The sequence below is a fragment of the Nyctibius grandis genome, chromosome 2 (genome assembly GCF_013368605.1).
Source record: "Nyctibius grandis isolate bNycGra1 chromosome 2, bNycGra1.pri, whole genome shotgun sequence".
Taxonomy (NCBI): domain Eukaryota; kingdom Metazoa; phylum Chordata; class Aves; order Nyctibiiformes; family Nyctibiidae; genus Nyctibius; species Nyctibius grandis.
The window spans coordinates 19,548,218-19,564,968 of NC_090659.1; the positions used below are offsets into that span (position 1 = coordinate 19,548,218).

Consider the following 16,751-nt stretch of genomic DNA (forward strand, 5'->3'; position numbering starts at 1 on the left):
TTCTGAAATATCCATGTTAAAAAAAAGGATAGCTTCAACTTATTAAGACCCCTTAACTTTCTAAAATAACATGCAAGTCTCATGCAGTATCCCAGAAGAAACATATACACTAACCTATAGCTACATAGATATGAAGACGCTGTCATTGCACACACTGCACACAACTGGCATGACTGAACAGTGCTCCAAAAGAACAGTGTCCAACTACCTGAACTAAACAAGAGTCTCCAAGAGACGTACTGCTACTACAGCTATTCTCTGTGGGTCAGACATCTAGAGGATAACGTAATTAACATGTCATGCAGTCTCATACTTGATTCAAAAGCCAGCAGTGTTAATCTGTGTACACAGCACTGACAATGATTTCACAGGCACAAGGACATTTTCTTGATTACAGGGTTTATTGTGTCTTATGCACTTGTGTGTATTTTGCCTGTGAGGTGTATGTAAACACATGCTATTGCATTTATATGGAATATAAACTGCAATCCATCAGGGATGCTGCATGGGATTATATTATTATAAAAAATACTTAAAGTTTACAGCTTGCATTGTTCATGAAGGTCTCTTAAATGCATAAGAAAAAAAGACAAAAAGCTTAAGAAAACTACAAAAGCAACCCATCATTTATTTCTATGAATTGTACTAGACAAGAAAGAAACTACTTTTTTGTCAAAGATAAGTAGTAGGAAATTGTCACCATGATTTTTGGAAGACAATGTGGATGAGGTGTTGGGGACCATACTGTTGCAATAGGATTTTAATAGGATGCTGCTCCCTTTCTATCAGACAATGTGTAACTTATGACATGATCCAAAAAAAACACACTCACCATTCACATATCAGGCAATTAATTGAAAGGAACCCAGAGAAAGCAAAAGAAAGAGTAGGTAAGGAATTAGATGTAACGAGTATTATAATACTTTAAAAAGGACTGCTTTTCAGTATAGAAATGTACATTAACACATTTAAGGTTAAAGTATTTTTTCTCCTATCCTAAATTTCCATATTTTTACTTCTGAGTTCTCTTGGACTTTGAAGAATCAAACTCGAGCAAGAAATTGAAACATTTAAAACACGAAACTTTTCATTTGAGAAATGAGAGTACTCAAGAGTATACTGAGTAGTGACCTGGCCAAGTTTTGCTGAAAGAATGGCAAGTATTGTATGGCTTTGCAAGTATTAAAGATCCTCTTCGAATAGATGGACTTCTATCAGGGATGCTGTGTTTGATTCATGAGATGCGGTACTCATTAACAGTTGTACCAAGGCAGGGATACCTGGGACAACAATTGACTAGTCTGTATTATTACAAAGACAGCAGAGTAAATGTACTCTGTATTTTACAGATTAAAAATGGAAGTATAAATACAGTAAATGCATTTTACAAAGTAAAAAAATCTAAGTAGCCAAATGAATGGCAGAAAAGTATTAATTTAGGAAAAGAAACAAGGAAGGTTGAATGAGAAAGTCAGGAGAAGGGGAGACACCCCATAAAATACTTACTGTAGTTTTCCTGACGGTCTGGGTGACATTTTTGTAAGAAAATAAAACTAAACATCTTTAACCAAATTCCACTCTATACTAAAATAGAAGCAATTCCCAAATGAAAAAGTCTTGTATGCACCAGTTAAGGGTAGAAGAAGCAACAAGTCTATTTTACTTATTTTAAGTAGCTTAACTGTGATACCTTGTACATGTGCAGAGAAGGACCCTGATATGGTTTGAATGAACAAGTGATAGAAAAACAAAACAGTTGACTATGAGCACATAGTATACAATATCAAATGAGAAGCAGCACATTGTTGAATAAAAAGAAGAGTATGAAAATAAAATTCTTGAAGGAACTAAGGGCAAAATTTGCTATGGTTCAACATTTGTTTGTCTTGACAGGTATCACCTGATAAGAGAGAGAATTATGGAAACAAAAAAAGCATCATTGTTAGAAGAAAAATAAATAGACAGCATTAGGAAATCTGAACTCAGGCATCAACAAAGACAAAACAAGTTGAAGAGGAACAGAGCATTACACTGTCATGTAGTATGGAATTGTTACCACAACATTAGAAAGCAAGGTAGAAACAGAATTTGGGGTTTTTTTCAGTAATTGCAGAACTAAAAAGAAATAGCTGGAGGAACATGCAAACAAAAAACACCCATCTGCAACCTGTTATATTTTAACACTGTTAACAAACACTAAAAGCATGAACAACAACATCCAGTGAAACACATTTTAAAAGCAAGGAGATAGGAGGCAGAGGTACAGAGAGAAAAATGAAAATATTCAAAGAAACTAAAGCTGATTTGAATATACATTTTTGTGAACTATGATCTAAAGAAATAAGTTTTGAGTCTCATCCTTTCCTATAGAACGGTGTTATCTGGGAGGCATGGGCACGGCTGAGAAACAATGAACAAGATCTGGTTATCAACATAACCAACTTTTTTATGTTAATTTTTTTTGTTCAGTTAGTTGTTTTTTTTTTTTAAGATTACAACAAAAGCACATTTTAAAGAAAATCTCATAGTTGTTTTATTAATGACAAAATTTTTTAAAATCCATACTGAATACTGCTAAAGTTTTTAATAAAATGTACTTTACCTTAGCTTTTCCTTCAAGGGCTCCAGTTCCAGCATAAATTTTACTGACAGAATCACCATTCACAGACCACATGGATCGGAAGACTTCCTGAAAGCGAGTAACCAACTGAGGCTTCTCAGCTAATCCCAATACCTCCAGCTGTTTTATTAGCATCTGCAACAGTTGAAGACAACATTTGCAAAAGAAAAATCTTTAAATGTATTTATTAAAATGTACGTCATACTTTTTCAGCATATATGCACAAAAAGAAAAATCTTTGGTTTTGAACAAACTGACACCATGTTGTATTTGAAAGGCTGCATCGTACATATAACTTTAGCACTACCATTTCATTTTCTTTTAAAGACAGGTAGTAATATAGGAAAAGAATTATGTAGTTGATTCGTAAATATTTTCATCTAAAAATCCACTAGTTACAAGGTAAGCTATTTTTGGTTCTCAAGTCTTTCTACTTACATCATTTAGAATTAGAGCAATTTAGGTTCTTCCCAAAAAAGCGTAATACCAAACACGCTGACCTCTATTATCAAATGCAGCAGCAGAGCTCTGTGATCAGTGAAATAGCAATGGCTTCTATCATTCACTCTGTTTTCATGCAAAACACACTGCAATCTTTACCCTTACAATCAATATACCTGAATTAATTTTCCATGATGCACAGTCTACATTAAATGCATTTAAATTGTATACATATAATACATATAAATGTATCATTTTACATTTAAATACATTACCTAAATGTAGCATTACGCTTATGGATGTAGAAGGGGACATTGTACCTTGTTTGAAATCCTGGTTTATTGAATCACGATTATTTTAAAAAAGCCAAGTAAGTTTCTAGTGTTTGTGGCTACCAATATAATACTGAAAATAAATATCAAAAATTAAAACTGAACAAAAAAGCTATTTTCAAGAGCTTTTAAAAATCTTTAAATCTTTGAGGTGTCCAACAGCAAGAAGGAAGAGTCTAAGATGATGAACATAAAATTAAATAAAGGCAAAACTCTGAAGGTTGGGCAGGAATTAACAAAAGTTACAAAAGGAAACTGCAGACAAAATTAAGTAGAAATAAACAAAAAAAGAAGCTTCAGAAACTGGGTGCTTCATCTTGTCATTTTAGGTGGTCATCCAGAGCTCAGTACTTGTTATATGAAGTATCTATCACACTAAAAAAGTAAGAATTTAAATACATCATTCAAATAGAATTTTAAAATTAAGTAAGCAGCTCATAAGGATTTACCATTTTCCTTCTTATTAACTAGCTTTATACTTTTAGCTCTCATATTTTAGCTGAAATCATAATTTAGCTCTCACCAAGGAAAAATTTGGCACATCCGGCCTAAAAAAAAAAAGATGATATTTAATCCAGTTCTTAAAAGGATACGAAAGGAAAAAATAGAGCTGCAAAGCTAAGTTTGCTATATAAGTATTACACACATTAAGAGTGTATAAAGATTTGTTATTATGCCATAAAAAACTACTGTATTATCAGTAAAACACAAGAAGAAATGTTTCTCATGGCTCATTTAACATAACCTAATTGCTTACTTCAAGCTTGCATTTCTATCTACAGTGAACTGTTAAACTCTAAAAAACAGATGGAGGACCAGGAAAGACTTTAAGGTAATCATTTGTCTCTCCTATGGCAAAGTCAATACAGGATGGACAGATATACAAACTACATAACGCAATACAATGCTGTGAGATTTCAAAGCATGCTGCTACTCTTTTCAACACACAGTGAACTAAAGAAAAGAATAAGAATTATTTTTCTTAATTTTAGTAATTAAAAGGTGTGACTTCCTACGGTACATGCAGAGCTGAAACAATGGAGAAAAAAGGCATTAGATCTCTCAAACTGTGTTGTATCTGCTATAGTATATACTGATGTTGAATGTTAAAAGAAAAATTTTCAGAGTATTTGCATGAGGGTAAACAGTTCAGTATTCCATTTGACTAAAACACCAATGAACTTGCAACAGTGTTCACTTGGTAAACGCAGCAGCAAAGCACTACATATTCCAGAATCAGAAATGTTTGTTCTACTGCCAATGGGTTTTACAGTTCTCACAGAAATTCCTCCTACAGATGCTAAAAAAAGAGCATTTTAATTAAATAAAATTCAGAAAACAAAAGAATAATCGTTTTACTAGTTTGATGTTACAGCACTCATACTTTTTCATTTTTAAACATGCTAAGGATTTTATCTTTAGGAGTCAAACTTAGTTTATTAAGATGAGTGGAGCTGTCAAAAGTTTTGCAGAGCTACTCTTTTAGCCCAATCAGTACTATTTTACTCCATCAATTCCTATCAGGTTCATGTGTTCAAGCTCTACTGTATATGCCTGCAGGCTAGAACCTTTGTTTCAATAGCAAGCCAATACACTGAAGCACAACCCTGTAGGAGGACTCAATCCCTCAGTTAATTTCCAACTACTCATTTTTAGTGTGGCCAAAGCCTCAACCATGATATTGTCTCATGAAGAATTCACAGCACAGTGCTGGGAAAATACGAACGCACAGCACTGGCAGATATTAAGAACAGTAATCCTATATGCTGAGGAACGTCTTCTAATAGAGTAACTGTGAATGCAAGTGTGTTTGTGAAGGACTACAACACTACTACCTCTTCCAGAACTGCAAGCCTGAACCTTAACAGACATAAGAAACTGACATCTAAAAAAGAATGAACATTTTTCATAATACTGCATGAGTACTGTTTAATTGCAACTACTATACAACTACTGCTTCTGTAACTACTAAGAGCTGGTTGCCCCAGAACAAAAAAAGTATCACACTATAAACCAAACTGCTGTCTATGAAACATTTAAACTCATCTTTCATAGGGAAGGTAATGCTACTTTTACAGTCCAATTGCTACAGAAGCATCAGGAGCAGTTGTGTATCTGGACACTGTTTTTCCTACCTCTAAGCCAAAGAAAGCCTGCACACTGTTTGTTCTATCCAGGCAGTCCAAGCAGTTTGTTCTAACAGTACCGCTTTGAGATCTGTGCCAAGGACGAGAGACAGAGAGAGAAAACAACTGAAATAACTCATTTAACACACATATCATCAACAGAGACAGGGACATCAAGATCTGAATCAGAATAGTAAATCAGGGTATTGTCACTGCCATGTTACCATCATCGCAAGTATGTTTATGCACTGAACATCAGCATTTACAACAAACAGAAAATGGTACGCTCCATCGCTGAGGAAAATACGAATAACATTATACAGGAAGATGGAAAAATATTAATCTTTAATCCCGTGTGGGTGCACCCAAGGAAAAGGACAATTGCTCATTTTCAGTAAAAACGTGAGGTCAAAGGCCTGAAATTAAGTCATGCCCCATCGATGTCTCAGAGATATTTTCCATTAAGATTTTTAGAGGGTATTCAGAACGAGACAAAATTTTAATACACCAACATAAGTGACTCATATTTCAGTTGTTGAACATCATCTTGGATACAATAAAAACACAATAACAGAAGTAACATTTTTTCTCTTATCTTCTTGCCAAGGGGAGAAAAGCATCCCAGAATCATAATTTAATTTGAAGAAATTTACAGAAGTTATACACACAAACCTTTTAACTTCCTTTCCATCAAAATAAAAAAATCCACACTCTAAGAATTTCTGGACTTGAGGTTTAAGCACACTGTGTAGTTTTTCTGCCTTTCCACCTTTAACCATTTGATGATAGTCGAAGTTCACCATTTTGATATCAGCTGAATGTTCAGATGCTTTCAAATGACTCTGACATTGTAAAAAGAGAAGCAAAAAGTATAAATATACCAATTTCTGAACATATAGTAGTATAAGCTAAATAAAAGGCTACAAATATTTTTAAAGCTGTTTTATTAGCTATCTTGTTTATTACACACTTTCTCTTAGGCAAAATGAAACCATTTTTATCACTATTGTTCAACAAATCATTCAGAACTGATTAGTATTTTTATTGTCACAATCAAAGTCATTTTTTTCCTTACTATACTAGGAGTCACCAAGACAGTCTACAGCCTCTTCTACAGCATGTCAAAATGCTTCGATTTGCAAAGAGCTGTTTCAGTGGAAAACCCTTTCACTAACAGCACCATTTTAGACATACCTGCCAGCAACAGGGACTGAGTAAACACTCCATAAACTACTACTGAAAAAAACAGACAAATTATTTAGGTTGCTGTAGAGGGTAACTTGAGCAAAACTTTCTTGAAGTGCTTGCACAATCTTTGTTGGCAAAGCTATGATCTGCATTGGGCAGTGGTATGCATCTGGAAGCACTAATGTCTCCTACCAGGCCAGCAGAATACAGAGAAGTTACTAGTGAATGGCCTAAGATACTCAACCCTTATAATACAAAGGGAAAAGTAAAACGGGAAAGGGAAATAACAGATGGCTATTGACATGTTCTCTGGCTTCAGACAGAACTTCTCAAATTGCCAGTATTTATGGACTACAATGTGACAGTTATTTTTAACCTAACTAGTGGGAACTCATGAAAATGGCCACTGACAGTTAACATCTTCTGAACAAATATTTCTATTTAATCATGAAGCAGCTTTTATGTTTAAATTGATAAATTAATTTGTGATTTTTTTTAAAATAGTAAGGAATATATCCAGGAGTTCCAAGGGAAATATTTTTAAAAGGAACATCACAGTATAAAATACCACGAAGTATCATTTATTTATTCATCAATTTTATAGCGCAAAAAAGTTTTATTTTTAAAATAAGCCACTAATGAGCATGAAATATGAAAATAACTGAAAAACCCTCAACATTGTCTATGTTGCTGTTATAATTTTTCAGTAAAGTCACCAATCTGAATATCATCAAACACTATTTGCATATAAAGCTTTTAAAAATTAATTTCACGCTATATATCTTAAGCAGTGCTTTTATGATAAATACAATTTTAACCACAAGTGGTAGTTGCTCCAGAGCATAGCACACGTTTCATTTTTCAAAGGCCATACAAAAGCTTCATCGCAAACAAATTCCAAGGGTATGAACAGTGAGAGAATTGTCACACTCACCTGAAAAGCTTTGCTGAGCATATGCTCCCCTTCTTTTGCCCCAAGTAAATTTACAATAATTTGCTTGCCATACAAATTTTTAAGAGTTTGGAAATGCCTGTTAAGAGAAGAAAATTTCCACACTCATCTTCTGGCATGCAATAAAATTAACACAAATGCCTGTAACACTGACTGAGATGCTGCAGAAATGTACTGGGTACTCTAATAACTGCCACAAGCCTTCTATTATGTCATGTCCAAACAAATCAATATAACTCAATAATAGCATACAACCATTGACTGCTATTTAATTAGGATACTAGCACCAATTTAACAACATACATTTAGTTAAAACCATAAGGCTGTAAAACTGAAGTGTCATGGCAGAAATAAAATCAAAATATAAATTTTACTTTCATATAGCAGCTGACAAATACAGATTATTCAATGTAAACATGCTATGATTTTTGTCTTCAATTTAACAAAGTATTTCACTATTTTAAATTTTCTTCAAACTTTTTGACAATGCACTCAAAGGCACAAGCAATCCTGTAGAAATTTGAAAAAGCTGCCCAGATAGTTTGCTGCTTTGCTGAATCACAGATTTGTATAGACAAAGTCTCCTGTTTGGAATAACATATCCCATCCCTTTGGTGCCTCACTTATCAGAGGTTTGTAGTGCATTAACAAAAATTTAAGACATTCTTTCACCTGTCAAAAGCTGGTGCATTCGCCTCAAAACCCCTTGACATCCTGACACGATGGGATCCCACCTATGACATGAAGATTACATTAAATTATTTGTCTTTACACATGTGATTAATCATTCTTCAAAGACCTCTTTTGATCCTAAATATGGCCTAAAAATTAATTTCATTTTCTAAATGAAATCTCCAAAATTTATTCTGCTTGCTATGGTGTGCATTCTTTTTATAGGCTTTTCTTAAATTCCTCTTATTTTTTCTAAAAAACACTTGTTTTATTTAATATACTTAGTCATATCATCTAATTACTGCTTGTTTTGAGTAAAAGGCATGTAAATGTTTCAGCAGTTCTACTACAAAATGCTTATATGTCTAGTTTAAAGAACCTGGAGTCACTGTGAGCTTTTTTTAATCTTCTCTGTAAAAACTGTATCACAGTAGTAGCTGCTGATACAACCCCTCTTTCAAGAAAACTGGGATTAAATTATATTACAGTAACTCTTGATCCATATTGACTTCTTGAAAAGACTTATCCTCAAGAACAATTCAGAAGAAAACAGTCTCTTTGATAACCTATTTTAAAATAGCAATTTAAATTAAAACAGAAAAAACTCAGAACTTCAAAGAGAAAATGTTTAAAAAGCAATGGACATTCAAATCTTGTGCAAAACAGCATTCAGAGACTCATGAGTAGCCGGCTTGGTGAATTAAACAATAGCACCAACTTGCTCCCAAAGGATAATCTCATCCTGACAGGTAACGGTGCAGAAGAGCTTAAATGCTACTGTAAGATGTTTAAAAAGACATGAATAAGAATTATCTGTATAATTAGATTTATCTCCTACTTACCTGCAGGCCTGGCTGTTCCCAAAATAATGGAACAGATCCTCGAATCTGTATGAAGGATGACACAGAGTCATCTAAAAATATCACCTGTTAAGAAAAAAAAAAAAGCATAGTATTAATAGGTATTACAGAATGTAAGGTTTCGGGTTTCTTAGTCTTAGCTAAACACAGAGTAAATAAAATATATTTATATATTACATATTCCACACCACAAGCTAAAATATTGCCTTCCCTAGACTTTTCTTCCCTCTGAACAATTCATAAAAGAAGTTCTGGCACTCTCATGCTTCCTTGAAGAATCATGATTCACAACATCTAAGTAAATACAGCAAGCTTTTATTACTTGGGCCCAAATGACTTCTGTGCTGAGTAACTTGTTTTAAAAAAACTTGGTAAGACCTTCCTGTAGGAAGAGTTAAAATATACACCAATGCCCAGAAAATAACAACGCAGCCTACTCAGAACACCTGCACAGATTTTGTGCATCAGAAATCAAAATGCAGTGGTCTATTAAGTATACAGGAAAGGAAACTAAGTGGAACGATATGCCACAGTCATCTAGTGACATTAGCCTGCCAGGAAACTCGGACAGAGAAACTGTAACAACAATGTTCTGACTAAACTCCTGAAATGGGACGTGTACAAGCAGAGCCCTTCCTGGATAAAATCCTAGTCACCTAGGCTTTGCAAACAGTCAGTGAGTCAACCAAAGATACAGCTGCAGGAACAACATCTTGGTAACTAGGTTAGCATCAGAAGTGAGCAAAGAAAGGCCAACAAGGAATGATTTAATAGCTTCTTGCACTTCTGCATAATAAGGGCAAAGATACGCAATCAAATGCAGTGGAATTGCAGTGGCTTCAAAAACTACCTTTCAGAGGAGCTGTGTTAAGTAACCATAGGAATGCTTTTATCTTTCCTGAACCACAAGGCACCATGTATTTGCCAAAAATCTCTTTTGCTTGTTTCTAAGGTCTTTTAGTTTGCTATTAGCTCAGGCCAAAAGAAGTACACACTCACCTATAGCTCAGGAGGCTAAAAGGAAGTACAGCCACCTACAACAGTTCAGCTGACGGGTAACAGCTTCTTAGGCTACTGAAACTCAGAGCCATGCATGCCCTTACCCTAAGCTACACTAAAAACCAAGTTCATCAAATTATGTAACCTATTTAGATTCCTTATTTAGCAGCAAAGGAACTATTCCAGTATCTGTTGGTTACAGACTTGACTTGTGATCTGTGGATTTAGAGAAAAAAACTATTCACATACATGCTTATCTTGAGTTCATCAGCCAAGCAGCGTGCACTGTAGCGTAACATACCTGCTCTGTTTCAACAAAATTAGCAACATGACCATCATCATTTGTTCCCCGGACGTTAAATCTGGTGCCAGCCCGTTCACAGCTTAGTCGTGAAATGAGACAAGCCTTTGCCTGCTTGTGAGCCGCATAAATTGTCCTTATCTCCACTCCTCCACACATGAGACGTAACAACCAGTCATCACAGTTCACACCATAATGCTTCAGATGTAAATGCAGTGACTGGTTCCTATCAGGGGAAAAAAGAAAAAAAAATAACTGGAAAGAAATAAAATACAGCTCAAATTGTTAAGCTAGCTACTAACTTCTTATATTTTATGCCCACTACTACAAATAAGAAAAGGAAAATATGCATGTTATAGTTTTATGATATCACTCTTATTTAAACATACTTGAAATAGCAAAGGTTACAAGAGAACAGCTTAAACGTTTGCACAATAGGAATATGGGGTGAAGCCATGAATTTTAATGACCTTAAAAAAATAACCCTTATAGCCTCTGCTCTTCACCCAGCAAAAAACAACACTCCAAGCTTGTTTATATTTCTGCACTCAGCCTTGCTTTGAGAAGCCAAAGATTACAGATTCTGGGAAAGGCAAGTCAGACTTCCAATTACGAGGTTACTTTTTGTGATGGGTAAAGCACCATTCAATTTCACAACACCACAAAATAAAGCTAGAAAAAAATTCTTGTCAACATACATTGATTATTTCTATTATACATCACCATAACGCATCACTTGCCCAGACAAGCTTCCAGGAATACATTCATAGCCAACTGATTTTCAAATTTCTGTAAATATCAATTTCAGGGTTAAGTGTTGGTACATTATGTACTGCATATACCGTTCTCTAATACTAATTACTGCTCAAATGAAAGATCCACAGTTTGGACATACCTGTGCGTTAAGTAGTACCAACCAACACTGTAGTAAGCAAATAAGACTAAAGTTTGGGTTTTGCGAGTTGTTGGTTTTTTTACCTCACTCTAGTGGGGCTTGGCTTTTGATCTTCTCTTTATACTTGTATAAAAAGGAAGTAAAGTTTTCTGCATAGCAAAGAAAAGTAAACTCTAATAAGATGGCTGGTTTTGTCACCACCCAGAAAATTCAACCATAATTGCAAATAACATTTGGTATAAAGGTTGAACCTATTCACTTTAATTTTAGCCTTTTCATTTTAAACTTCCAATTTAAAAAAAAAAATCTGCAACTTATCAAACACCTCAGCTCAATCATTAATGAAGACTCAAATCCTGTGAATCAAGTATGCATTCACTTCACAGAAAAGTATACAGATGCATTACAATAGGAGACTGAGAAAGCAAACAATATTCTTTCCTTGGGCAATCTGAAACTAGAACTTTTGAATAGAAAAAGCCCAAGAAAGCTTACTGAAGTGCATAAGCAGAATACTTTCTGTTATTGACTTCTAGTGTTTACATTTCTAGGTCTTGGAATCTGGGACATTCCATCTGCTTCATGCAAGGACTGATTCTTACTGAAAAAAAGCCAGGTAGCTTAAGAAGTTTTACGACAGGGGTCAAAATCAGCCAAGCTTATTTGGATGGGGTCAACAGATATCATCATTTCTCAAGCCTTGAAATACTGACTTATCAACAGAGAGCCCAGTCTTTTTCCAGATGCAGAGAGAGACAAACAGCTAGGTTCCTATAACTTCTGTAAACTTATATCAAGGTAGATGTGTTTCTGAAGACTAGAGCTTATCTTCTGTCTTAATATGCATATTTTGTCTTATACAGCAATCTGGTCATATTCCTCTATCTGACCAAAATAGTGGCAAAGAGTAGAGTAGCACTGGCACATATGCCAGAGCTGGTTTGGTGACTTGTATATTGGACAGAAGATGGGGGAAGACGTAGCTTTTCACCTCTTCTAACAGCATACTGCCGAGTCTTCGGGAACCTTCCAAGGTTCAGGGACACATACACCATTTTTAACAAAGGCTGAAAACATGGGAGCAGAATTTCTTACATGACAGTATGCATCATTGGCATTATTTAAGCTGCTTATTGGCAGAAACAGCAGTATTCCTTTTACCAAGAACTCTCTGTGTGAAAACCTACACTTCATTCAAAAATATTCTGTAAAAAGATAGTGAGTTCAGCAGCCAAGCAATGTGCACTGTAGCATAGCCTACCTGCTCTGTTTCAACAAAATCAGCAACATGACAATTATCTGTGTAATAAAACTTTTAAAACCCTCTCATATGTTGGAAACCCACTTGGAAACTATATATAAACACCACCATTTTAGAATCCAGAATGTTCAAAAGATTAAAATTTTCTTTCAAGCTCCATTACCACACTCATTTTAAAAAACTGACACACATGATAAGAATTAAGAGACACCAAAGCTGAAACACAACATCACAACTGTTCAGATCAAAGTATAATATCATAGTCAGTGAAAAATCTGTGTCTTCCAATTAAGAAACTTCAAGTGGCCATGGAAACATTGTATCATTATTAACATACTTATGTCCTTAGATTTAAAATAATGCTATTCTATCTCATCAACATTTGTAGGACAAATATGTACATTTAAGAGCTGATAAAGGCAAGGATAAAAACTCGCCGCAGATTAGTTTGTACAGGCATGCATTATTCTATATAATGTCTGCTAAAACACATTATGAACTCACCAGAAAAACCTATTGTCAGTGGTGTGCTCCTGCATGCTGCGGTGAGCATTGAGACTAAGATCCAAACTGACACCAGTTGCAGACCACGCAAAATAAAAGTTTCCCGAGTTTAAAACTTTGCGCACTTCTGAAATACGATCCTCGTCTGTTGGATCAATTCGTAACGATACAAATTCAGTGGAAGTAACTCGAAAAACTTCAGAGTCTTGAATCTTTCCCACAGACATGCATCCTGTTACTAGAACCAGATAATGTAACAATGTGTCCCCTGTAAAACAAGAAAAGGCACAATTATGAATCTTAGTGGAGAGTGATGTTGATGTAGTGATATGCTCAAATGCACACAATCTGACCCCAGTTTGCCTGAAAAAAGTACAAAAAGAACCAACATCAAAAACTCATTCTCAAATTCCACAGAAGAAAAGGAAACGCAAACAGGAGAAACTATGCTGCAAATAACAGGGATTGTGAAAACGGAAGTTATTTTTGTCCACTCCCTTATTTCTGGGAGTGCTCCAAACTTGCAAGTTATTCTACAAAGACAAAAAAAAAAAAAAGAAAAAAGAAAAAAAAAAAAGAGCCCAGTTCCTGTTTCAAAGATCCCATGCTGTGCATTTTTACAGGAGCAGCATAATTTTCTTTCCCAGAAGAAAAATTAAGGTTTTACATATTTTACTCACCCAGGTTTAATCTTAATACACCCAAGAGCCCATATGCATCCATTACTTTGGAGTAGGTATTCTTGATTGTTTCTTTTTCTGCAGAAGCTATGGAGAGAAAACGTAAGATTTTGTGATGTAAAAGACCATACACTATGGCAGTGAGAATGAGTCCACTCTAAACTGAAAATCCAAGAGATTACAGAAGTAGCACTTACGTGAAACTTCTGGAAAGAAATCAAAATGTATGAGCATATGGCATTTTATAATGGAAAATTAGTATTTGATTGTATGACAAAGTGATCACGCTATGTTTTTAGGCAACAAAAAAAGGACTTGCAGAAACTCCAATTGATATTAAAGGAGAATGTTTGCATTTTTAACTTCATCATCTCCTAATATAAAAAGCATCTAAAACACAGGCAAATGAGTTCCATGAGAATGCTCTCCTGTAATTAGTTAAAATTAGAGTAGTGCTAAATGCTGGGTTTTTTTAATGGAAAAAAAAAAATCCTTTTTCTCCAAGAATAAAACCGTGATGTGGCAGTCTTATCTCCAGATAAGTAAACAAGATTATCACAAGTGCATTTTAACTAGTTTTAGATATATTCCAAGCAAATCAAAACTCTTGTAGGTCCACAAGATAACGGTATTTAAAAGCCATGTCTTAGATTACGAAAACACAATTTTCATTGACATTTTTGAAAAAAAAATTTGTAATATTTTAGAAGAAATTAAAGTGTATCTACCATTACTCACCTGGGAGTTAATGTCAGTGTACACTTTAGAACTTTAATCAGCACTTGAAAAACCAGGCCCACAAGCCTGACTGCAGAGCCAGGTGACAGAGCTGCTGCAGAGCAGAAACCAGATCCCACCTGTCCTGCGCTTTTGCTCATGACTGAGGCTGCACCTGAAGCACAAAGACTGACAATTCCCAGCTGTGCCACTGGATCCATAGGGATTGAGATTTCTGGGTCACCAAGGATCAGCACCTTCTCCCTCCTCAGAAATCATCTGCTAATTAATTTTCACTTTGACACTAAAAAAATCAGAATTTGACATAAGAGAAGTGTAAATCGAAACACCTATTGCCCTGGCATTCTGCTGTGCTCTCTCTTACATTAGCTATATTTTCTTTAGAATTGCCGTTGTGAATCTTTCTAATGAGTATTCCCTAAGCTTAGCCTAGCCCTGCCTGTGCACAAGCCTATCCTTTCTGTTCAAATGTCTGCCAGCTCTATTATTAAAGTGGATCAGTAACTCCAATATAGATGAAACAATTATTTAACCTCAGCTGAAATCTAAGCTCGTTCAATTTTTTATTAAGTGCATTTTTAAAAAGCTTCTTTAACTATTTGCACTGATACGCTGTATTCCTGTAATCCAGATGCTAAAGATAAGAGAGTTATAGCAGCATGATTATTTCCAAAGTCCTCACCCATAAGAAGTGTTAAGACTCACAGCCAATCTAAACACATTGTTTACAGACAGTGATTTTGTCAGCATCACCAAACCATGTTTGTCTTAACCAGATCACCATCAGGCTGGAAAGAACAACTTCCAAACTTCAAACCCTGGTTCTTTCAACCCATTTTTCCAGCAAGAATTTAATGATGTCAACGTACTCTTCTAAACTCAGCTTTTGTTAACCAGAGAACTGCCACATTCTTCTTTCACATTTAAAATCATTAATGAAAGATGAGGTTTAGTTTCAAACTTTTTGCAGGATTTTTCTTAAAGGTGCCTGCCAGCATTTAATGACATTTCAGAACAATGGCTTTTCTGTCTTCTAGGGATTTATTCTCTTTTTCCATTGCATAGAACACCCGTTATCCTTGCTAAGCCTTAATAAGTAAAAGCCCGAAGTAAATTAAGTAACGTGGGCTTTGCAAATTCAGATCAACAAAAAAGGCCACTGCTAATAAAGCAGCAAAGGGTTGCAGAAACAAACAAACAAAAAATGGAAACAGAAAAACTTACTGTGGCTAGTCAATTATTATTTTCTTAACAAAGCACCCAAGCACCAACCAAAAGCATTTCATGCCATGTTTTTCGGTTACATTAGATCTAATAGAGTGTGAACTCTGATCAAAGCTTTTCCACAGTGAGTGCATAAGTATTTCTATCTCACACCGCCTGCACTTTTCCCATCTTCTGTTTTTTAAGGCCAAAATTCACATGGGAAAATGGCAAACATCATACACCTCAGAAGGTTCACTTCATCCATCCTGCCCTGGCCCATCCTCACCTATCCCCAGGTTTCAGCCACTGCCTCTACAGAACCCGAGCCTAGGCACAAGGTACATTTAACAGGCCCCGCAGCAGGCAGCCGGGACGCAGAAGAGCTTACCTGGACCACGCTCCTACCACCCTCCCATAAGGCACACCATGCCTACTATGAGTTACAACTTTATAACATAAATTTGTAAAGCAGATTCCCCTTCATTGAGGGAACCCGTTTGAACCTCTAGCCGTCAGCGTTCACAAAACCTGAAAGAATTATGAGATTTGGTGATGACTGATACTAGCCAATACAGAGGGATAAAAAATGGTTACCACATAAACCTCCTTTTCCTTAAGAAACCGAGCTAAAAAGAAAGCAGTCACAAAATTAGCAACGATAGCAGAAAAGGGAGCAACTCCACAATACCACACTGCTGCCTCTTCCCCACCACAGCAGCACAAACCCGCGCTACTCAGGGATGTTTTGGATGGCTGACTGCAGCAATGCTCCGGCTGCTTTCGGGGTAATGCATAATACAGGACTTCCCACAATCAGGAGTGCTACAATATTAAGGAAAGGCACTTGAGTTTTCTGAAAACCAAGATAAAATCAGGAACAAGACACAGCTACACCACACTGCTTTCCATTTTCTTCCACTGGAACTGTTGGGACACCGTGGGGACCAGCACTTCCCTGAGGGCCAGGGCACTGGTA

The 16,751-nt window shown here is 35.6% G+C and overlaps 1 protein-coding gene across 8 annotated transcripts in view; it reads right to left on the reverse strand.

Annotated features, from left to right (window-relative positions):
* Positions 1–16,751, reverse strand: part of SYNJ1 (synaptojanin 1) — a 65,564-nt gene that overhangs the window by 38,374 nt on the left and 10,439 nt on the right. For 7 of the 8 annotated variants that reach the window (XM_068395603.1, XM_068395602.1, XM_068395601.1 and 4 more), the window contains exons 3-11: positions 13,832–13,918; positions 13,152–13,419; positions 10,492–10,717; positions 9,174–9,257; positions 8,332–8,393; positions 7,642–7,738; positions 6,192–6,361; positions 5,529–5,610; positions 2,603–2,755 (exon numbers count right to left, since the gene is read on the reverse strand). In XM_068395603.1, coding sequence (XP_068251704.1) covers positions 2,603–2,755; positions 5,529–5,610; positions 6,192–6,361; positions 7,642–7,738; positions 8,332–8,393; positions 9,174–9,257; positions 10,492–10,717; positions 13,152–13,419; positions 13,832–13,918 — 1,229 coding nt within the window. Of the gene's footprint in view, positions 1–2,602; positions 2,756–5,528; positions 5,611–6,191; positions 6,362–7,641; positions 7,739–8,331; positions 8,394–9,173; positions 9,258–10,491; positions 10,718–13,151; positions 13,420–13,831; positions 13,919–14,569; positions 14,641–16,751 lie in introns of those variants that run through there. The other variant, XM_068395604.1, reaches the window with a different exon arrangement.